This window comes from Ahaetulla prasina, chromosome 3 (genome assembly GCF_028640845.1).
Source record: "Ahaetulla prasina isolate Xishuangbanna chromosome 3, ASM2864084v1, whole genome shotgun sequence".
In the NCBI taxonomy this organism is placed as follows: Eukaryota; Metazoa; Chordata; class Lepidosauria; order Squamata; family Colubridae; genus Ahaetulla; species Ahaetulla prasina.
This window is the reverse complement of record NC_080541.1, coordinates 25,483,048-25,508,575: the sequence shown is the minus strand read 5'-3', so window position 1 is coordinate 25,508,575 and position 25,528 is coordinate 25,483,048. Positions and strand designations below refer to the sequence as shown.

The 25,528-nt window shown below is 35.3% G+C and overlaps 1 protein-coding gene across 1 annotated transcript in view; it reads right to left on the bottom strand.

Annotated features, from left to right (window-relative positions):
- The window catches only part of CSMD3 (CUB and Sushi multiple domains 3), a 782,898-nt gene that overhangs the window by 212,096 nt on the left and 545,274 nt on the right, over nucleotides 1-25,528 (bottom strand). The window contains exons 29-32 of the mRNA XM_058175006.1: nucleotides 15,550-15,688; nucleotides 11,056-11,243; nucleotides 9,386-9,580; nucleotides 236-352 (exon numbers count right to left, since the gene is read on the bottom strand). Of these exons, the coding sequence (XP_058030989.1) occupies nucleotides 236-352; nucleotides 9,386-9,580; nucleotides 11,056-11,243; nucleotides 15,550-15,688 (639 nt within the window). The remainder of the gene's footprint in view (nucleotides 1-235; nucleotides 353-9,385; nucleotides 9,581-11,055; nucleotides 11,244-15,549; nucleotides 15,689-25,528) is intronic.

The window sequence follows — 25,528 nt, the reverse complement described above, 5'->3', positions numbered from 1 at the left end:
GAGTTGAAGTCCATCAGGCTTAAAGTTGCCAAGGTTGGAGACCCCTGGTCTAGATAACAAATTGATAGTTGGAATCAAATCTAGGAGTTATATGTTTGAATGAAGGTTTCAGATGTATAATAAAGATTTCTCCACAAAAGAAGCATAAGGTTAAAGAAAATATATGGAATTTTTAACTACAATATGGTATCAATACAATACAATATATATAAAAGAAAAAAAATCTGCTACTTACCAAATTCTTTAGGAACTGCAATCGAGTAAATGCAGTTATGTCCTATGCTATAGTTTTTAGGGTAGTTTGGTGATAAAACCGTTCCTTCGGAACCCGTGGAACGTATTCCACAAGGTGCTACAAAGTAAAAGACAATTTATTTCACAATATGGTAGGAAAATATAGAGTTAACAAATAAGCAAAATAAATAAACTCTTAACTTTAAAAATCAATCAATTGATTAAATCACATATTTCATGTATTTTTTTCTCACTTTCGGAGTAAACAAACAAATAATTCCTTTTAAGTATTGCAATGCTATTGACAGGTTTGGTACAGTGGTGGGTTTCAATTTTTTTACTACCAGTTCTGTGGGTATGGCTTGGTGGGTGTGGCATGGCTTGGTGGGAGTGGCTTGGTGGGAGTGGCAGGGGAAGGATACTATAAAATCTATATTTCCTCCTGATCAGCTGGGACTCAGGAAGCAAGAATAAATGGGGGCAGGGCCAGTCAAAATTTTTACTACTGGTTCTCCGAAACTATTCAAAATTTCCGCTACCAGTTCTCCAGAACTGGTCAGAACCTGCTGAAACCCACCTCTGGTTTGGTAGCCAGAACAAGGAATGATCTTAGAATGCTTTACAGGTAATCCTCAATTTATGGCTGTCATAACATTGAATGTTTATTAAACAACTGACTGAAAGTCAAAGGCAACTGTATTGACTTGTAAGTGTGGCTATATAGCAGTATTTCTCAATCTTGGGAACGTTCAGGTGCATAGAAATCAACTCCCAGAATTCCTCAACCAGCCACATTGACTGGAGAATTCTGTAAGTTGAATACAGAATACATCTTAAAGCTGTCTTTAAGACCACTTAACATTGCTATACAGAATGTTCTTTTAAGAAGCCCCATCTTTCATACAAGTCTTTCATAGCACAGTTAGGTTCATATTAGAGCCCCAATATCTCTCTCAGGCAAATGTGTCCAAACATTTGTAAATACTACTGTGATTGAACAAAACAAATAGAAGCACATTTTGCTAAGCAATCATCAGAAGCTGATGCTCAAAGGATTAAGATGTCTCACAGCCTTAGTGTGACCTAAGTTATCTGTGCTGTAATTATTTTACAAAATGCTGTGCTGTAATTATTTTACAAAGTGAAAAATATGTCATTGAAAGGAATAGAAGCAAAACCCAAGATATATACATTTGTATTTATATCACATGACAAGCAGTTAAAAAAAATCACTTTCAACTTGCTCTTGAGATGTATATTCTGTATATAAAATATTTTATCCTAATGTTTAAGGCCATATTAAAATTTTCTGTGGCTTCCTTGAATCTCATTTCACTATTGTAATCATATTTTTGTTTCATATTGATTTTTTTTTTGTTTCATATTGAATTTTTTTTATTTTTTATTTTATTTTTTTGGAATATGGATTTTTTTTTCTAGTTTGCCATTATCTTCTTTCAAGGGATGAGAGAGAACAATGGTCCAAGATCACTGAGCTGGCTTTCACGACTAAAGTGGAACTAGACCGCACAGTCACCTGGTGATTGGTCCAAGGTCATCAAACAGGCTTTTAGGCTAAAGTAGCACTGTTACTTACAGTCTTCTGTTTTTTTATCTATAACTACTGCACTAAACTGGCTCATTTCTTGAACAGAAAACATATTTTCTGTATTTGCTGAAGTTTATTTAATCATTCAGTTAAGAAGAGAAATTATAAACACACTTATACCACATCTTCACCCTGAATAAAGCAAGATGGAATGTGGAGAAAAAAGTTTTATGGTATTGTGTTCAATTATTTCAAAGCAAACTAAATAGAAAGTCTTACTGCTAGTGAAGCCATAAAAGTCTTACTTCCAGTGAAGCCATAAAAACTGTAACTGGTATTTTAATTATTTAAATATTTTGATCATAGATCCATTATGTTGTTTATATTTTGTTTTATTTTACAAAGTTAATATTAAAAGGTCTTAATGAACAAGATCTATTATCTGGATTTTCTATAACAATTGAACAACTTAGAAACTTCATAAAGTTCTCTAAAGCTTTACGTATTTTCAATAATTCCTGAAAAGCTCAACTTATATGATAACTACCCGTTCTTTTGATAACAACAAACTGTAAAATCATGTTTTAGCTACCAGAATGAGAGGGCAACTAGTTTATCTTTTCAACTCCACAGCTATATGGTAATTGCTCTGGACGACTATCTATCTGTCTGGAGAAAATTTTGGCGGGGGTCTATGGAGAGACAGAGTGGAAAGGTGAAGAGGCAGACCAGGAAGTGGCATTACATAATCTAAGGTCTACTTGAGTGCAAGTGAATTCCATCCCATGAATTTGAATGAACCCATATGGAGTATTTATCAGCACTGTTTATTTATTCAAATTGTTCCAAGATAATTTATTTCTATCAAATATTATAAAGGGTATATATCTAATATATGCCATACCGCAGTTCTTTGTTGTTTAAAAGTTAGAGTGCTAAAACACTAGAAATCAGTGGATTTGAAATTCAGATTGTGGAATGCACAGGACTAATTATTGATTTATTTTTTCCTAATATTCACTACTAAATACCTATTGAATAAAATGTTTAGAATTTAGACACATACAAGGTCATTTATATAAAGTATAAAATCTGAAAGAGACTAAGAAGGCATTTTCATAAGCATGCATTTTTAAATGAAGTAAATCTGATATGCAAATTCTATTATATTTTTCAACAGAATTTCAAAGCAGAACTTTGTGTCAAATTACATATGGAATTTGCAATAAAATTGAACAATAATATAGCTTTAATTACATTATCTAGTGGCTCAGTCTTATGCGAAAGTATCAATTTCAAATAAAGTTGAGCTCAGGAATATTTTAGCATAATACTTATTTTATTTCTAACTGATGCAGAGAAGTTTAGCCAGCATAGATGGTGCAATATTTTATTATGACCCCAAGATACAAATCTATGCAAATTGTCACCCAATAACATTGTTCTTTAAAACATCTTGAAATAAATTGCCTTTTAGTTTTTAAATGCATTAAATAAACATATCTGCACATTTGCTTACTCGGTGTTCTATACTCCGTTATGTTACAGGCATACAGATTATCTTTTATCCCACATTAAAAGATTATTTGCTTTCTGTAAATCTGGGAAAAGGTGATTTTGTAGTAGCTGTTGTTCCTCTCTTGTAAGCAGAGGAGTGAACTAAAGAGATATTTTACTCTACACTAGGGCTTTCCAAAATTGGCAACTTTAAGCCAACCATGAGGAATTCTGGGACTTGAAGTCCACAAGGCATAAAGTTTTCAAGTTTGGAGACCTCTGCTTTCCAAATATTATAATAAATATAATTAATATTATATTATAATATAATATAATGTAATGTAATGTAATGTAATATATTTCTTTTTACTTACTCTTTTCATGTATTCAAATTATGTTTATACTTTTACCTGTTATCTTATATATGCTTGACAAAATAAATAAAATAAATAAATAAATACATTATTCTAGTGCCACAAGCAAACATTTATTGACCCCTATCACATTCTTAACTCATCCATTAATATCTAAAGGAAGTGGGACGAAAGGATTTGATGGAATGCACCTTCATATTCAGATAGATGCATCAGTTATGCATCTTTCTACCCTTTGGATAATTTTGTATACCAAAAGTCTGCATTTTTGTGCAAACACTACAACACAAATGGTTTGGTTCAGACAAACTGTAAACAAGGGAGGATGAAAGGAGTAGATAGAAACCATTTTCATAGGCACATTTCCCTCATTCATATCTTAATATATACAGTTGTGGTTACTGTTGCAGTTGTTATTATTTGAGAAAAGATAAACTATGATGGTAAATTAATATAGTCTGTTTTGCGTATTAGCTATGCTCAAAGAGAAGTCAACAAATTTAACCAATATTCCTAAAAAAAGCTGGGTTATGTCTTGATGTGGAAAACAAAATCAAAACTATATAAAATAACTTTGATTTGACTTGGATTGGCAATAATTGTAACTTATATATTCACATAAAATATATGCTTTACAACGAGAATGTATGATTTTCTCTTGGATGAAAAGTTATTATTCATATTTATAATATTTTTTGCCTAAGAATGCAGGCCATAAACATATTACTAGCAACTGCAAGTACTCTGCAGTTTACAGATATATATATATATTTATAATTCTAATGAGGAGTACTTTGTGTTTTGTACATATTTGCAAGAATAAATACTTGTCAGCCAGTTGTGAATGGTAGTCTCTCAGAGATAATTCTTCTTTCCCAAAATAAATAACAAGTGGTAGACTTAATATTAAAAATGGAAGAAAAATGTATGGCATTTTTGCCTTTGGACTCAGCAAGAATTGCAAAATGATGTAAATTCTTCTTAGCATGAAATGGGTTTTCCACCACACTGAGCAATAAAGAACTAACATAAACAATAAATAATAGCTTCATGAAAAGTAAAACTTATATAGTGTGATTGAAAGTAAGTACACTGGATGACGCTGACAAAGAAATTACATGTCTTTTGTCCTATGTTAAAAATATAATGTACAAATTTTAATTATTTTGTTTTTAACAGCTATCACGAAATGTCAAATGATTCAGTATATTTATTTGGTTAATATTTGCATTCATTCGTGATAGAATGAGACTATGGACTTCCTTTGTGTTACTTTCTTATGAAAAAGGCTTCAAAAAGGACATATAAAATAAGGACTTAGCTTCAGGCAAAGTGGAGAAAGGTTTAAAGTACATATGTTTCCTTTTTTTTCTCTCCTTAGTTTAATTTAGGGGGAAATACATTTTTTCAAAACTTTATGGTAGGATATTGAATTGATGAAGACAGTATTTGGTTTACTGTACAATTTATAGGTCATGAATTGAAATTTATGGGTAATGAGGATTCAAAGTAAGTACATATCTATCTATCTATCTATCTATCTATCTATCTATCTATCTATCTATCTATCTATCATCTATCTATCATTGTTTCCTGTCTATAATCATAGATTATTACTTGGATTCTTTGCATTTCAGTAGCATTACCTGTCTTGCTGATTTAATCAGGGCAATTCTGCCATGTGGAAACTGACTCTTTGTGGTCAGAAGTAAAATGTCAGGTACTTACATAAAAATGCAAGTTCAGTGGCACCAGAATGTCACAGCACATAAGTTACAGGCTTACAAATTTGCTTAGGAGCAGATAGCAAAAACATCCACCCTTGTAAAATATGCACAAATGTCAAAATCTCATTTAATCCTATCAAAATGCTAAAAGATGATGGATGATCAAGTTTTAGCAATTCTGTAAAAGGACATACCTATCTTGCTTTGTGTATAGTCACATACACAAAGACCAAGGAAATATGACAGATGTGACATTCTTGGTTCTCTCTTGGTTGTTGTTTGTACTCTGTAGTCAAACAGCCAAGCTGAGACTGCAATTAAGACTCCACAATTCAACCCCAAGCTACACATACTGTATTATCTTCTATTGAAATCTGAAATACTTCATGAAATGGGGATAGGACAAATGTAATCAAACCCTAGGCCAAGATAGCAGAGAAATTGCTAATTGTATTGTAAGCCCTGAAGATGAGGCATAGTATATGAGCCGTGGTGGTGCAGTAGTTAGAATGCAGAATTGAAAGCTAACTGACTTCTCACTGCTCACTGTCAGGAGTTCGATTCTGACCGGCTCAAGGTTGACTCCATCTTTTAACCTTCTGAGTTCAGTAAACTGAGGACCCAGAGTCATTCTGCTGACTCTGTAAACTATTTACAGGCTATTTAGAGATGTTTGTAAAGCACTATGAAGCAGTATATAAGTCTAAGTGCTATTGCTAAGTGCTATATAACAAAGAGTCAGGCCAAGGTTCAGAGGCCCTAGTAAAATAAGTTGAATTAGTCTTTAGCATATAAGGCAAAGCTGCAATAAACAATACCAGGATTAGTGTCTTTTTGCCCCAGAAAGCAAATATAGAAAGCTTTCTATATTAGAGTTCACCTCATCCCACTTCATCCCACATTTCCCTTAGTCTTCCTTTTATTATTCTCAGTATGGTCTTGCATTAGCCCTTGATGTTTAATCCTGGCAGTCTCCAAGAGCTCATCATTTTTGCCAAAGAAATTGGTGTGGATGTTTGAGTCAGGCTTTTTGAGATAGTTCTTTTTCAATTTCTGCACTGGACCATGGCTTCCCAGATACAGTAGTTTCATAGGTATCATTTACTCATCCTCATCTTCCAAGAGAAAGCCATCAGAAGGGGCCATAGAAGCCAAATCAGTATCTGTGCAATATTGCCCAGAGCCAGAAATAATAATAATAATAATAATAATAATAATAATAATAATAATAATAATAATAATAACAACAACAACAACAACAACAACAACAACAACAACAACAACAACAACAGAGTTGGAAGGGACCTTGGAGGTCTTCCAGTCCAACCCCCTGCCCAGGCAGGAAACCCTACACCATTTCAGACAAATGGTTATCCAACATTTTCTTAAAAATTTCCAGTGTTGGAGCATTCACAACTTCTGCAGGCAAGTGTTCCACTTATTAATTGTTCTAACTGTCAGGAAATTTCTCCTTAGTTCTAAGTTGCTTCTCTCCTTGATTAGTTTCCACCCTTTGCTTCTTGTTCTACCCTCAGGTGCTTTGGAGAATAGTTTGACTCCCCTTTCTTTGTGGCAGCCCCTGAGATATTGGAACACTGCTATCATGTCTCCCCTAGTCCTTCTTTTCATTAAACTAGGCATATCGAGTTCTGCAAAAAATAATTGCTGACCTCTTATAATAAATTAACTAGAATCACAGGTCTTTATTTAATAGTGGTATTTTTGCTGTATAAGAAAAGCAATATGAATCACAGCACAGTACAAACTACCATCAATACAATAATGTTCAAATAATAAATTTTTAAAAATGTAATTCCTACACCACTATAATTTACATCAGTAAGCAATGCTGTGAAAATAAAAAATGTTTCCTTCATAAAGGCCCAAAGAAAAATAAGTGTTTTAAGGCCTTTTTAAAAATTTCAGCCCATACCTTAAATGTAATTTTAAAAAGGAATCTAGTCCAAACAATATGAGGAAGAGAATATAAAAGGTACTTTTGCAAGGAAGCTTTAAAGCTTTCAATCCAGGGGTGAAATGCTCCCGGTTTGGACCGGATCGCTTGATCTGGTAGCGATGGCGGCAGGTGGTTTGGAGAACCGGTAGCAAAAATCCCTGCCCATGCCTACCTTTTCTTCGACCGAAAAAATTCTTTTAAAAGTAAAAGTAAATAAAAAACTTCTGATGATTGTGGGGCTCAACCGGGATCGTCAGAGGCTTTTGAAACCTCTTCAGCCAAAGAGGTTGTAAAAAAAAATCTTTAAAAGGCTCCTCTGATGATCCCAGCTGAGTTGCCTGATCGTCAGAGGCTTTTATTTTTCTTTTAAAGGCAAAAAAACATGCTTTTAAAAGAAAACAAAAACCTCTGATGATCAGGCAACTCAGCTGGGATCGTCAGAGCCTTTTAAAAGCATTTTTTTACAACCTCTTCGGCTGAAGAGGTTGTAGAAAAAATGCTTTTAAAAGTAAAAAAAAAAGTTGGCCACACTCACCCAGTCACATTACCCCCACCACCACCAAGCCATGCCCACAGAACCGGTAGTTACAAATTTTATATTTCTGCCCTGTTTCAATCTAGCTATTGGTTTCCAAAATTAATCACAGCAACCATTAAGATAAACAATTTTAAGCTGAGTTTCATAAAGATAGGCCCTTTCCTGCCTAAAATATCTATAGATTTATAAAAATGTTTGAATGGATACCATAGTTTGAATGGTCCTCATAGTATTCATGCTTTGCCACTGATTTGTGTCCCAACTGACCTTACCTCAGAAAACCCAGTTATTCTAACTGAAGAAAAAATGTGTCTATTAACAAAGATATAATACCTAACTAAGGTCCTTTCAGAATTTCAATCTTTTTGAGTTATGAAATACAATGAAATGGTACGTAATGATTCTTTGAGTTCTGATATATAATGACATAATTTTAGTAGTTCAAGTAATCATCGTGGGCAGCATGTTGAAAAAGCTGCTTAGATAGTTGGTAGGCCAGTGGTAGGTTTCAATTTTTTTTAGTACTGGTTCTGTGGCTTGGTGGGCATGGCATGGCTTGGTGGGTGTGGCTTGGTGGGCATGGCAGGGGAAAGATACTGTAAAATCTCCATTTCCTCCCAATCAGCTGGGACTCAGGAGGCAGAGAATAGATGGGGGTGGGCTAATCAGAATTTTTACTACCAGTTCTCCGAACTACTCAAAATTTCTGCTACCGATTCTCCAGAACTGGTCAGAACATTCTGAAACCCACCTCTGGTTGGTACAATGCAAATTCCATTTCTTCCAGCTACTCATGATACTAAACTTCTGATGACTGAGCACTCTAAGTATTATCTACTAAAAATTCTCAGATTAAACATAGAATTGTCTGAGGCCTAGTTCCATTGGGTGACCAGCGTTAGAGTATTTTGTGATGTGATCATCTAAATTCCAGTGAGAACACTGACTTTCCTCCAACATCAGGGTTATTGATGCTTTTCCAGAAAATATGTACAATTATTTTCTTGTTCTCCCACCCATCTGTCTCATCTGTGTTCTTGTTGTTTGAGACAGCATTCCAGATGACTGAATGTAAAATAGGTGAAGAATACTTTTGTGTTGTATTCATAAGAACCAGTGGTGAGCTGCTGCCGGTTCGGACCGGTTCGGGCAAACTGGTAGTTCTGACCAACGGCTGGACCCACCCACCCACCCTGGCACTATCATATCCCATATAATTGCCATTTTTTCAATACCACGTGCCTCACATTTTCAGTTCTGGGTGAACCAGTTGTTACAGTATGTGACACCCACCTCTGCTAAGAACCCCTCTGATGCAATACATACCAGCACATGAAGGTAACAAACAAAGGAGAAAAACAATATTTCATGTGAATCCCTATGTAAGTCATACATTTCATAATGCACCCATAAAAGCATCACCATCATGGATGGATGGATGGATGGGTGAGTGGGTGGGTGGGTAAGTGAGTGAGTGAACAAACACTAAAAGTCTTCTCAAAATCTTACCATGGCAAGTAGGTAAGGCTCTGTTCCATCCAGGTCTTCCATCATCTCCCATAATACAAGTAAGTGTAGAGTATCCTTGAAGAACATAGCCAGCATCACAATAATATGTGACTGTCGATCCCAGTTTATAATCCATTCCAAGTCTTGTGCCATTCATAATATTCCCAGGATCAAAGCATGACTCGCGTAACTTGGCTTTAATTTGAGCAAAGGGAAAAGACAACACTGCTGTTAGAACACAACATTTACGGTAATTTGATGTACTGAATTTTTAAAATATGGCATACCGAGCAAAACAATTATAAGCATCATTTCTTTTTTCAAAGTACATGTTATGCCATCAGGTAGTCCAAAATAATCTTTGCAAAGAAAGATGTCAAAAGCATCTTAGATCTTTATTTCCCTTGTGTTCCCAAGATTAAGATGCTCTAATGACTTCCTTTTCTCTCACCACCAATTTTCCTTTAAACATAAAACAAAAAACACAAAGTAATCAAAATTCTTATAAAGGATAGAGTGTTTCATTCTTTTTATTTCCCACCATTTTTTTCCTATGATTTCTAACAGAAAAACTTATACTGTGGGGCAATATAAGGCTCAGACTGATGAAAGCAGTGTTGTGGTAGTTTAATGCTTGTCTCTTTTCTATCTGTGTTTTGAGGCTACAGGCCACACACAAGAACCAGAGTTTGCAGCACAATGCTATAATACTGTGACATGCTTTTGTCACAATACCAAAAACAGTGAGGTCCTGAGAATGTCATCACAGTATGATATTTTTAAAATCTAAGAGCTTTTTAATAAGTACCATGTTTCTCCAAAAATAAGACCAGGTCTTATATTAATTCTTGCTCCAAAAGACAATTTAGGGTTTAGTTTCTAGTTAGGTCTTATTTTCAGGGAAATAAGATACTAAATGCATCCATCTGGCTGACAAACTTAACTGGGGATTATTTTAAGGGAAGTGCTTGTATTACAAGCATCCTGAAAAATCATGCTAAGGCTTATTTTCCAGTTGAGTCTTATTTTTTGGGAAACAGGTTAATCCTTCCTTCACAACTACTTACTTAAAGACTGTTGAAAGTTACAACAGACCCACAAAAAGTACTTATAACCTAATTTCAGAGTTCCAATGGCTGCAACCATATGATCTTAATTTTGGTATTTAGACATTGGCTCTAATTTACAGTCATTTGCAGGTTTCTATGGTCATATGACCATACTTTTTGGCATATTTTGCTGGTTTCTGCTGTTTAGGCCTGGTTTCCAGGCAAAAAAAATGCTGATTGGGTAAAACAGATTTGCTTAATAACCATTGCATTCACATAATGTTCATAAAATAGTGCACGGTCAGATGGTGACCTACTTAATGACCACAATAATTTATGACCATCATTCCAGCCTCAACTTGTAATATGTTAGGGACTGCCTATAACCATTTAATGTAAGTACCATAAGTAACTAATGTAAGTAAGCAATCATTTCACATAAAATGAGAATTAAACAAGTCGCAAATAAGGTAAAAAGAAAAAAAAAGATAGATAAGCAAAATGACTTGATGTTTGATTTAATGCAAATAGGAATTGCAAATAGGAATTGTAAAGGAATTATGCTGGATCAAGTGTTCAACATCTATGACCCACATTAACAACAGAATTACAATTACTTACCTTTATATTCCAAATGGAACCCAGTAAAACTAACCGATCCATCACTTCGAAAAGCCAGATGCATTGAATTTGAACTGCTTTCTATTCTCTCTGGCAATTTGCTATCTTGAAAACTTCCAATTAAAGGGCTATTGCTGTCTGGCCCATCGTAGATGTAGAGAAAGTCATAATTTGGTTCTATGCTGAAGCTGTAAAATATTTTTAAAAAATATAATAAAATAAGCACATCACATTAGATAAAAATATTGCTTGTGCAATAATTCATGTAGACCATTGGCATTATGGAAATAAGTCTTAACTATACTTAATACTTAATCTTAAGTATTCACCATTGTTATTGGTTCTATTTTTAGTGTAACTATAAACATGAATTCAAACCATTAGATATAATTACTGTCTTCTAAATGTCAATCTGCAGCAACCTTATATTTGCTTGCATATCTTAATAAGGAAAGAATTCTCCAGTTGCACTGGAGTTACATTAAAAATGCTTGTCAGATTTTATTCTTTTATCTATAAATAGAATGTTTATCATTCATATAATCTTTTGAATATTAGTTGGAGAGAATTGATGAGAACTAGTGTGGTTCAGGTTTAGTTATGAGAAAATCTTGAGAAGGATAGCTTATGTCCATCATCTTCAGCTCCCAAAGGAAAGTGGGGATATGGATTGAATAAATATCCACATAATTTCGTTTGAATGTTGGCATAAAAATGTCAGTTTCCTTCCAAAAAATGCATTTGATTGTTGTTGTTGTTTTTCTGTTTTGGTTTTTGGAGAGTAGAAAAGTAATATTTAATGCGTCAGGTAGAAAATTAAAACATGATTATTATTTTTTCTTTCTTACAAATTTATGCATTTCTGGGCATCTTTTTAATCATCATCATTTCCTCCATCAAAAAATTTGAGGTGACCTTTTTATTGGGTTTTTTTTCTTTCAAAAATACTTCATTCTTTTTATCCTTTGTAGATCCGAAAAGGCACTACGGTTAATAGATTTCCTTTGTTTGATCTTCAACTTTGCTTTAGATCCTGGACTATCTTTGAGAATTTGAACAAACAACATTTAATAACTAAGACAGCATTGTTCGCCTAAGCCTTGGTGGTATGTAAATATGTGGTTTATAAAATGGACTCTTAATCTGACGATGACATTTCCCTTTAATTTCATACATTCATCTCTCCCAAAAGCTGTAAACCTATTTTAGCATAGGAGCCAAAGATACAAATTGTCTGCATTAAACCTTTATGAACTGGATTATGTAGCATCATAAATACTCGGCATGATTCATATTGCTTCCTTCCTATTCACCTGTTCCTGTACAGCATGGCATTCATCTCAGTTTATATTGCCCTATCTATTTCTGGTATCATTGCCCACAAGGAACTGACACCAGCAGCTACTCATGCCATATAATATGGTACAAATAGTTCTTGACATATAGCCATTGATTTACTGACCGTTCAAAGTTACAATGGCCCTGAAAAAAGTGACTTGTGACCATTTTTCACACTTGCAACTTTTGCAGCATCCCCATGGTCTTGTGATCAAAAGTCACCCTTACTTGGCAATTGGCATGCATTTATAACCGTTGCAATATCCCAGGGTCATGTGATCACATTGCGTCTTCATTTCCTGCATCGGATGAGGAAAGTACATCTTTCTCCTTCTGTCCTAGTCACTTTTTATAGAGGCACAATTGAAAATATTTTAACAAACTGCATCACGGTTTGGTTTGGTTTGGTTTGGTTTGGTTTGGTTTGGTTTGCCTCAGATAGAAAGTCCCTATAGAGAGTGGTAAGGACAGCCAAGAAGATTATAGAAAGCTCACTTCCTGTTATTCAGGATACTACTTAGATGCACTATGTGCTTAGAACTGAAAGCATTGTTAGAGACCCCACACACTCATTTTATGATCTGTTTCTGTTGTTCCCCCTGGGAAGAGGTTCTGAAGTATTTCTAGCATTACTACAAGATTCTGTAATATCTTTGTTCCTACGTCATCCGTCTGGTAAACTCACAAAATTTTTCTCGCCCACGTACATGTATACATCTGAATTAGATTGTATTGTTTCTCATAATATATGTGGATATATGCATGATTTTGTATTATTTATTTATTTGTTTGTTTATTTTATCATGTTAATGTAGTGTATATTGGAGGTGGTAACCCTTTGAGAGCTGTATGCAATGAAATTTCATTTTAATGTATGAAAATAGTGTCCATTCAAAGTGACAATAAAGTCTAATTTTACCTTTCGAACCTTCTGACAAACAAAGTCAAGGGGTAAGCCAGATTCATTTAACAACTGTGTTACTAGCTTAATAACTACAGTGATTCACTTAACAACTGTGGCTACAAAGGTGGTAAAATGGGGGAAAACTCATTTAGCAACTTGCTTAGCAACTGAAATGTTGGGCTCAATTATGATCATAAGTAGAGGATTAGCTTTTATTCAAATTCAATGTGTTTCTTAGCCTTTATGCAACAGCAATCATCAACTACAATTTCTGCAACATAACATTGGATACTGGAAGGCAGGATTACACTAAAATTATTATATAAGGGACAGAACCAGAAGCACAAATTCTGTATTCACACCATGGATGCACTTCAGAAAACAACAAGGGAGAAGGTTTCTCAGGAATCTGGATGATCCAATTCACTCCTAAAACTACAAATAGTAAATATGTCTTCTATTTTCACTAAATCTGTTTTGCAAATAAACCTACATTACATAAACAATTACTAATTAATACAAACGAGAAGGGATAATTTTACCAAGTAACATTCTGAAAAATAAAACAAAACAAATAAAATCCCTCTTAATCATAATCCCATTTATAGTAGTAAGGTAAACCTGTTTTGCCTCTCACAAGAAGGGTAGCACTTATTAACTAGGTGATTGACTTTATGTAATTTATTAATTATACCCACCCACATACCTGGCACCATGCTTCTGTTTAAGGCTATTTACTTCTTTCAAATTTACTAGTTGACACTATAATTTCTTAGAAGTGGGGAAAACTATATTTCTTGTGTCAATATTGCAGTATAAGTAAAGGGGATGTTAACCTTGATTCTTTTACTCTTTAAAATTGCCTAATAGTGGAAAATTTAGAATGCATAGATTGAAAGGGCTGAGCAAAGCCATTGAGGATTACAAATGTTATAATTAAGGAATTTCTGGAAAACAATTGAGTGCCTATTGCCACTCTTCTAACAGTCCTAGATCTAAATCTTTCAAATTCCCCCAAGTCTTCAGCAAAACAACAAAACAATATATTTACAAGTAATATTTCACTTATAAAATGTCCTAAATTCTCTAAACAGGCAAATCATCACACGTCAGTTTTGGCATCTTATTGGTTTAAAGATTTTCCCCAAGATACCTAACATTCTCATAATAGCTGCTCAATTCTATTTTTTTATGGCTTGGCTGGCTTTTATTGATTGGCATAATTCATTCCCTGTACTATTTCTGGGCACATTAATTGTGTTGCCTTATTTTTTTTTAATTGGATATTGCTCAGGGACTTTAAACTAAAGGGCAGACAAGAAATATAATAAGAAATGAAATAATGTTTAAGTAAACAAATAAATAAAACAAATACTTTTCCCCAGTTGATGTAGTTGTGTTCTAGGCTATTCATTTTTGCCTTGCTATAGATATTTAGTATTGATGGAACAATAAATATTCATACCAGGATATAAAGAACAGCAGAAAAGCTTTAATTTTGAGGCTTAGATTTATTGCTATCAATGAATTTTCTAGGCTGTCTAGAAATAGTTGACAAACGAACAGGGTAGAAATTAAATACAATGATACAATCATTCTCCAAGTTCTGAAGTACAAGGAGTCTTAATGTATAATTCTCAATTTTTCAAGCAAATATCTCAATAGTTGTATTGATAATAACAGAGACAAAATTTTCTGATAACCTTATTAAATGTGTTACTCTGGAAGCTAACAGTGCTTGGATTTGAAAAGCAGTTAGCAATGACTAGCACGTATGTGCGAGGGGAACATTTACCTTTAACTTTATCTTATCAGGCTTACCAAACAAACAAAACAAAACAGATGTCTATGGAGATTCTCAGTCATCCAGGACAGGGGTCTCAAGCTTGGTCCCTTTAAGACATGTGGACTTTAACTCCCAGAGTCCCTCAGCCAGCAAAGCTGGCTGGGGAACTCTGGGAGTTGAAATCCACACGTCTTAAAGGGATCAAGGTTGGAGACCCCTGATCCAGGACATGGTAGTCCCAGAAATGCTTTTTCGAAAGGCAACTGGACTTCCTTTGTTTTTTTCCTTGAAGAGATTTTGCTTCTCATCCAAGAAGCTTCTTCTGTTCTGGAGTTCTTGGATGAGAAGCGAAACATCTTCAAGGAAAAACAAAGAAAGTCCAGTTGCCTTTTGAAGAAGCACACTTGGGAAAACAAAGAAATATTCAGTAAGTATATTATTGAAATTTTACTAAGCAGATACTTACCTGATAAAAGCTAATGATATTACATAGTCATTATTAACAGTAATAGTCCAGTCACAGTCTCTGCTATGGGGATAAGGATGTGGGAAATTTGGCGAAAGAATAAAACCTGATGATCCCGTCAGATTGCCTCCACAAGGCGCTGTGAATGAATTAAACAAAGAACGTAAAAAAAAGTGATTGCATCCTACAGTATAAAGAATGAACTATAAGCAAAGTTAAAAAAAAACAACATCATCTTTGGGTTGTACAAAACAACAAGCTATTTTTTTTTTAGTACCTCTAAATTAAAAGACATTCTGGTCAAAGAAATAGGAAGGGAGTCATTTCCTAAGGATACATTTAAACTTTTGAGCTACATTTCTGTTGCCTTAGCTTTTGTTTGGGAAGTGCTACTCTGAATAAACCATGTGAATATTGAATCATAGAAAAAGAACTAGCATTTAACAATGGATACAAATACTGCAAAGACAGGTTAAGAGCAAAATATACATTTGACAGCAAACATAAGAATGACTTGCATATTAAGGCAGAGTTTACCACTAACATAATTTTCTTATATAACTAAAACTCATAGAAGCTGTAGTTGCAACAAATTTTGAAAACCTGTATATTTTTGTTGTTATACAATATTGGATTTGTATGTTTCTCTTATTTTTTTTACTGTTCTTCTCCATATGTTTCATGTTTTACATTTTTCTTATTAGTTGTATGGGTAAAAAGGCAATGAATAATTCACATTTGAAATTATTTTTATTTGCTTAGTTTGGCAGTGGATTTGCCAGAGGGGAACCCATTTATGATAACATGATTTATGCAAATAATTGTTCACTTTTATAATTACAATAGGAAGACACAATTTATAATGCAATGCTGATAGACTAGCAGAGGTTAGTATCAAGAGAGGAATCTTTAAGGTAAGTCATCATCATCGTCATCACTATTGTTTTGTTATTGCCCTGATTCCTTTGTCAACAATACTGAACAAATACTGAACAAATTAAATTATTAAATAGGAAAAACATCTGTCAGGCTATCTCCCCTCCTTTACATGCATAACCTGAAGCTTAATGGAAAAATGCCACCTGAAACAGAATCACTATTAAACACTCTGTATATAGAGTCAAGATATTACAATGGAGTTTGGACTGGACAATGTGCCACCCACATCATCAATACGGGGAAAAATAGTGAAAACTGAATGAATCAAGACGCCTATAGTAAATAACATAAAGAGTCTGGATGAAAGTCATCACTACAAATAGCTGAGCATCCTTCAAGCTGACAAAATCAAGGGCACTGAAGTCTAGAAAAAGATTAGAAGTACATTGTAAGAGTGAAAAAGAGCTTAAAATCCAAAGTCAGTGGAGGAAATATTGAATAATTTATTTGGCCAAGTGCGATTAGACACACGAGGGATGTTTTCCGGTGCTGAAGCTCTCATACAAACTAACAGAATAATGATAATCATCATAACAATAATATCAATAAGAGGATGGAGTAAGAAAAATAATAAGTAGGATAAATAATAATGTTACATATAGAAAAATACACATAGATATTAGAAAGTACTGTGAGAATTAGGTGTTCAGCAGAGTAATGGAATGAGAGAAAAATCTGTCTCTGCGTCCAGTTGTTTTGGCTTGCAATGCTCTGTAGGAGTTGAAACAGTTTATATCCAGAATGTGAGGGTTCTGCAGACATCTTCTCAACTGTCCTCTGACCCATGCAATATAGAGTATTGCATGGGTATGGAGTACAAGACTCACTGGAGTATAAGATACACCTTAGATTTTGGGCAGGAAAATAAGAAAAAAGCTGATTGGCAGGTGGATCGGCCTCCCGGAATATCCCCAATCAGTTGTTCCAGAGCTGAATTTTAGCAACAGGTTCCTTGGTTGTGAGCTCTGTGCCTTGCTTTTTTTTTTTTTTTTGCTTTTTTTTCTGCCTCTGAAACTTCTGAAATTCTGTTTCAGAAAAAACTTTTTTTTCTGCCTCTGAAAACCTCCAAAACAGCTTCAGAAAAAAAGCCTTTGAAGCTCTGTTTGGATGCTTTTTTTCTGAAGCTCTGTTTGGAGGCTTTTTTTTTCTGAAGCTCTGTTTGGAGGTTTCTTTTCTGAAGCTTCATTTCTGATGCTTTTTTCAGCCTCTGAAATGTCCGTTTGAGAAGCTGGGTGGTGCTACATTCGGAGTATAAGATGCACCTAGATTTTTATCCTCTATTTTTGGGAAAAAAGGTGCATCTTATCCTCCGAAAAATACAGTGTGTGTGTGTGTGTGTGTCAGAAATTATTTGGCCTCAGCTGACTGTATTACACACACCACTCACAGTCCTGGATCATTAACAATATCTGAAGGCTATTGAAGAAGAAAATGCATAGAAATTACTGCAACATGAAAACTGAAGATTAGAAAAGGGATCTGGCAAGGCAGAGTATATGACTAATACACACACACACACACACACACACACACACACACACACACACACACCCCTAGCAGGCCAAGCAGATAACAATAAGACTTGGCAATGACTAAGAGCAGGAAAATTGAAGAAAAAGACATACAAAGTTGCCAACTCTGGCTGCACAAGGCCAAGCCTTATGAACAAATGCATACAAACCAGAACTGAGAAGATAGCAACTGACAAAAAATGTTTCCTCTGCAAAGAAGCTGAAGGAGCTATAGACCACCTAGCCAGCTACTTCCACCACCCATCTCCTTCTGCTTACTAGTGTAACTTTGTTGCTTGTATCCTTATGATTTATACTGATATTGTGTCCTGATTGCTTATTTGTACCCTATGACTATCATTAAGTGTTGTACCTTATGATTCTTGATGAAGGTATCTTTTCTTTTATGCAATCTGAGAGCATATGCACCAAGACAAATTCCTTGTGTGTCCAATCACACTTGGCCAATAAAAAATTCTATTCTATTCTATTCTATTCTATTCTATTCTATTCTATTCTATTCTATTCTATTCTATTCTATTCTATTCTATTCTATTCTATTCTATTCTATTCAATTCTATTGTATTCTATTCTCTTCTCTTCTATTCTATTCTATTCTATTCTATTCTATTCTATTGCAAGAATATCACACAGACTAACAATGGAATGGAACAATAATGATTAATAAGAATATCTGTAAGAAATACCACTTGCCTGAAAGCAAGAACTGATGGGATCACAAAATAAATAAAGTAATAGAAAATGAAGAAGCTAATATGCTTTGGGATTTTAGAATTCAAACAAACAAATACCAGACACATAACACCAGACTTAAAATCTTCAATAAGAAACATAAAAAAGTTCAGAAAGTGGCAATATATGGAAACAACAAGAGCAAAAACTTGAAAAGGTAACAAAATACAAAACACTGCAAATAGAACATCTTTGGCAAAATTAGGCAAATACAGTACCTATAATAATAGGCTCCTTGAATGCAGTCCTGAAACATCTGAAGCACCACTTGAACACCAATGGCATTGACAAAACCATCATCAGTCAAGTGCAAAATTTCCATTGGTCAATTACAAAAGGCGACACTGCTTAGATCTACTCAGACACTACACAGACACATTATGATGTCCTAAATTGTTGGGAAGAACATGATGCATATGTATATGAACACTAGTTCAAGATCTGGCAACTGTGATTTTACATGTTGCATGTGTAACAATAATAATCATGGATTACAGCATAGACGCAGTTAGATATAGCAAAAGGTTACAAATGAAGGTTATGATGCCACAATGCAAACTCAGACCAGTATATACTTATATACAATATTGCGATCAAAGTATGTTAAATGGTGTTTGCATTGTGATGTCAATACACATGTAATATCATGTCGGTGTCATTGTGTTTAGGAACAGAGCCCCATAAATTCCAGCCTTTGGCAATTCCAGCCATTCACACTTACTGGGAAATCTGATTTAAAGAAGGTTCAATTCTGAGTAGATATGCAAAGGATTACACTCCTAAGTCTAGGTGTCTCTTCCCAGAATAAAATATTTCTGTTTTGGTGTTCAAAGACCTTAAAGACTGCTATAAAAAACATAGTATAACTCTAATATGATAGAGCTTCTCTAACATAAAATCCATTCAGAAAAATTAACCTTTGAAAGCCAACCATATTTAAAAAGATTCTACAAAATTAAGTTATTGGGTTGCTAGGTTAATTAGAAACAAGCCATAATAAAAATCAGTTAAAACACTGGGTAATTAACTATTTTATTATTTATTATTTTATGGGATTAGAAAACCTAGAACTTCACTGACTCCGACAAGACCTGGGCTTTTAATAATATTTTAAATATTTTAAATATTTTAAATATTTTAAATATTTTAAATATTTTAAATATTTTAAATTTTTAAATGTTTTAATTATCGGCCGATAGTAATAGTTCATTTTAAATTTTTAAATGTTTTAATTATCGGCCGATAGTAATAGTTCATTTTAAATTTTTAAATGTTTTAATTATCGGCCGATAGTAATAGTTCATTTTAAATTTTTAAATGTTTTAATTATCGGCCGATAGTAATAGTTCATTTTAAATTTTTAAATGTTTTAATTATCGGCCGATAGTAATAGTTCATTTTAAATTTTTAAATGTTTTAATTATCGGCCGATAGTAATAGTTCATTTTAAATTTTTAAATGTTTTAATTATCGGCCGATAGTAATAGTTCATTTTAAATTTTTAACTGTATATATTCTGTGTTTTACTTTGGCTGTACACTGCCCTGAGTCCTTCGGGAGATAGGGCGGTATACAAATATGAATAATAAATAAAATAAATAAATAAAATCACCCAGCTCAGTTCCACCACACATGCATGTGTGGCTCCCATTGGGCAGCTGATTTTTGGGTCTCTGGTGCAGGGGCAGGACACATGTGGGAGATGTGCATGCATGCATGGGGGCAGGAGGGGGTCTCACACACATGCATGGGGGTGGCGGACTGTGACGGGAGTGGTGCACCCCCCCATGCCAAAATGGGCCACGGGGGGTGTAGCGCCCTCCCTGCACCTCATTTTTGGTCCCAGGAGGCTTCAGAGAGGCTTGCCAGGCCCAAAATGGGCCATGGGGGGTCACACACACATCTGTTGGAGAGCGGGGGAGCACAGGGGGTCGCCCGCACATGTGCAGTGGGTGGGGGGAGTGGGGGGCTGCCCGCGCATGAGTGGGGGAGCCTGGGGAAGCATGGTGGGGTCACATGTGCATGCGCAGGGGACGTGGCATGCAGGGGCATTGCATTATGGATGTGGGCACTCACATGTGTGACCCCCTCCCGTGGTCCCCCCGGCTTTTGGCATGTGATGGCAAAAAGGATAGCCATCACTGTACTAGGATATTAGAAATACTGCAAATTGAGAACAGAGGAGCCTCTGAAGTACCTTTGAAGTGAAAGAATTACTACTGTGGGAAAACCAGCATAGACATTATTAACAGTGCCACCCATTTCCTGTTTATCTTTCTTTCAACCACACAAGCATGGCAGATAGAATGTGAAATGACCTAATTTTGTATCCTCCATTGCTGATCTTAATGTGGATATTATTAACTGTGGATATAACTACAAATCTGTGAACTTGGGTACACCAATTAATTCTTTACTCTTATAGTAAAAAAAAAATGAGTCTGATACATACTGACTTAAAAACATGTTCTTATTATAATGATAATCACTTGGGTAAGACATATAGTTTAATTCTTTCTTTCTATATGCCGAGATCAAAATTTAATCCCCACATGCTTCCAATTGAAATTCCACTCCAACTCTGCAGCCGCCAAACGCATCCTAAAAAGAACAGAATTGGCCCTAATCAGAAATGAACTTCACACAAAAAGATTCCTCCTAGATCAAATCAACAAAGATCTCCTCACACTTCACCTCAAACTCAGCAACAAGATCCACCCTGCACTTTGGGACAAATCCAAACAACTCGCCGTCTGGAGGGCCGAAACACAGACCACCCTCAAGACAGACACACACACCAACAAACTCCGAAGACTACAAGAACGCCAGAAACAAACCCCTCCACCCTCACAGCCACACATGAAACAAACAGTGCATAACATCTCAGATAGGATCCTCACCAAAGCTGAAACCGATGTCCTTTCCAAAGGATTCAACTTTGCAGTCACTCCCAAATACATCCCCACTGAGACCATTATATGCGGAGTTGAAACCAGCCTGACCAAAATCAACCCCGATGATGCTAACAAAATCAGACTCGAAATCACCAACATCCTCTGCAGCAGCAAGCCACCCAAAAGCAACTTACCCAAAGAGGAACAGACAGCACTACTTAACCTGAAAAAAGACACCAGCATAATAATCCTACCAGCAGACAAGGGGAACGCCACGGTGGTTATGAACACATCTGACTACCAAACCAAATTAACCAACCTACTCCAAGACCCTGCATACAAGCCCCTAAAAACAGACCCCACCACCTACCTAGAAAAAACCACTAGATCCAAAATAAAAGCCTCCCCCATCAGCGAAGAAATCCAACAAAGAATCATTCCCAGAGAGAAATCATCCAGATGCCCTAAGCTCTATGGCCTCCCCAAGATACACAAAGAAGGAACCCCACTCAGACCCATAGTCAGCTCCATAGGCTCACCTCTACAAAACCTAGCCAAATTTCTCGCCAAACAACTACAGCCCTATGCAGAATCCATCACCTCACACGTAAAAAACTCATTCCAGTTCATAGAGATCATAAAGAAACAAAACTTACAGCCCAGCGACCTACTCGTGAGCTTTGATGTCATATCCCTCTTCACCCAAGTGCCAATCAAAGAAGCCTTGACAGCTATCCAAAAAAATATAACCCCCCCAAGCACATCCTAGATCTGACCAACCACTGCCTATCCAACACATACTTCATCTATAACGGACAAAAATACAAACAAATAGAAGGCGCACCCATGGGATCACCCCTCTCACCTGTCATTGCCAACCTCTACATGGAACACTTTGAAACCCAAGCACTAGAAAAATCTGATCACAAACCCAAACTCTGGCTCAGATACGTAGACGACACCTTCATAATCTGGCCACACGGGAAAGAAAAACTTGAAAACTTCCTCACACACCTCAATAGCCTACACCCCAAAATACAGTTCACCATGGAAACAGAAGTTAACAACCAACTTCCCTTCCTAGATGTCTTAGTCTACAAGAAACCCAATGGCTCCCTAGGACACACCATCTACCAGAAGAAAACACACACAAACCGCTATCTGCATGCACTCACACCACCACCCAGCACAGATCAACTCCGTAGCCAAGACACTCATCTCTAGAACATGATGCATATGTATATGAACACTAGTTCAAGATCTGGCAACTGTGATTTTACATGTTGCATGTGTAACAATAATAATCATGGATTACAGCATAGACGCAGTTAGATATAGCAAAAGGTTACAAATGAAGGTTATGATGCCACAATGCAAACTCAGACCAGTATATACTTATATACAATATTGCGATCAAAGTATGTTAAATGGTGTTTGCATTGTGATGTCAATACACATGTAATATCATGTCGGTGTCATTGTGTTTAGGAACAGAGCCCCATAAATTCCAGCCTTTGGCAATTCCAGCCATTCACACTTACTGGGAAATCTGATTTAAAGAAGGTTCAATTCTGAGTAGATATGCAAAGGATTACACTCCTAAGTCTAGGTGTCTCTTCCCAGAATAAAATATTTCTGTTTTGGTGTTCAAAGACCTTAAAGACTGCTATAAAAAACATAGTATAACTCTAATATGATAGAGCTTCTCTAACATAAAATCCATTCAGAAAAATTAACCTTTGAAAGCCAACCATATTTAAAAAGATTCTACAAAATTAAGTTATTGGGTTGCTAGGTTAATTAGAAACAAGCCATAATAAAAATCAGTTAAAACACTGGGTAATTAACTATTTTATTATTTATTATTTTATGGGATTAGAAAACCTAGAACTTCACTGACTCCGACAAGACCTGGGCTTTTAATAATATTTTAAATATTTTAAATTTTTTAAATGTTTTAATTATCGGCCGCATAGTAATAGTTCATTTTAAATTTTTTTAACTGTATATATTCTGTGTTTTACTTTGGCTGTACACTGCCCTGAGTCCTTCGGGAGAAGGGCGGTATAGAAATTTAATAAAATAAATAAATAAAATAAATAAATAAACACAGAGAATCATCTATTGCAATGTCCTTCCTGTTAAAGACTACTTCAGCTTCAATTGCAATAATACAAGAGCAAATAATAGATTCAAACTTAATGTTAACCGCTTCAATCTTGATTGCAGAAAATATGACTTGTGTAACAGAGTTGTTAATGCTTGGAAAACACTACCTGACTCTGTGGTTTCTTCTCAAACTCCCAAAAGCTTTAACCAAAAACTGTCTACCATTGACCCCACCCCATTCCTAAGAGGACTATAAGGGGCGTGTATAAGTGCACAAAAGTGCCTACCGTTCCTGTCCTATTGTTTCCTTTTGTTATATCCAATTAATATAGTTATTACATACTCATACTTATATATATGCTTATATATTGTATAATTATTTCATGCTTATGCTTATATATACAGTGTGACAAAATAAATAAAATAAAATAAAATAAAATAAAAAATTACCACAAGTTAAATGTAACATAGTATAGTTATGATATATTGGGTTACAGGCTTTATTGGTGATTTTCCCCCAAGAAATTTCTGGTAAGATGTGGAGGAATGTTCCATGGAAGTAGAACAATTTACACGAGTATTTCACCAGCAAAAGGCAGCAAAATGTTTGACTGCTTCCTTCCTTGTTTGGACAATTCCTGATCATTCAAGAAATTTATATACAAAGGGGATTCATCGTATCATGATCTTTTAAATGTTACAAAAAATAATATTATGGGAGCATAAAAAAGCATAAACTAGTGATTTGTGATCCAAAGAAATAGCTCATATGATATATATAATTAACATGACAAGTCAACTGCAATTAAATCACCATAATTATAACTCCAATCAAACCATTTTAAGATTGATGTAAACTCATAAGGCATTTTGTATGGGAATTAGCACAAAGTATTGATTTTATGGATACTTTGAGCAAAATATGAGTTTAGAAAAAGCTAAAAAATGCTTTGTCATCACAAACTCTGTTTGAGCCAAGAAGCTCTTGATGCAGTAGCATTCACAGGAGCTTTCTGTTTTTATCAGAAAGAGGAAAACAACACTCTACACCAAGAGTGCAACATTACAATGCTCATACAAAAGGGCTTAGGTCATGAGCCCACAATGTTGCTGTCATATTTTTTGCCTCCAGTTAATAGGCTTATTCTGCAGTTGGCAAGAATACAAAAAAAGTCCTTTAGCAGCCATTTTAAGTAGGATTCATGAACCAGGAAAAGGATCATATCCATTCTTTTTCAGATTAATTCCTTGTTCAAATATATCCATTAACCTTCTGCATCTTTCTTATCAACTTTTGGCTCTCTTTCAAACATGTGAATGATTATGGGTTGTTTTTTTTGTTTTAAACTACTCAAGAATGGTTCCCTGGTGGCCAGGATTTGTACGATTCCAGATAAATTGATATTGTCTTCACAACCTTGAATGACCAGTTGTTGAACAAAAGTTTACAGCAGTTACTAAGACTGTGATGGCACACATGTCGTAGGTGGCACGCAAAGCCCTCTCTGTGGGCATGCTAGCCATCACCCAGCTCAGCTCCACCACACATGCATGTGCAGCTCCCACTGGGCAGGACACATGTGGGAAATGTGCTTGCATGCATGGGGGCAGGAGGGGGTCTCACACACATGCATGGGGGTGGTGGAGTGTGGGGGGAGCGGTGCACCCCCCATGCCAAAATGGGCCATGGGGGTGTAGCGCCCTCCCTGCAGCTCATATTTGGTTCCAGGAGGCTTCAGAGAGGCTTGCCAGGCCCAAAACGGACCATGGGGG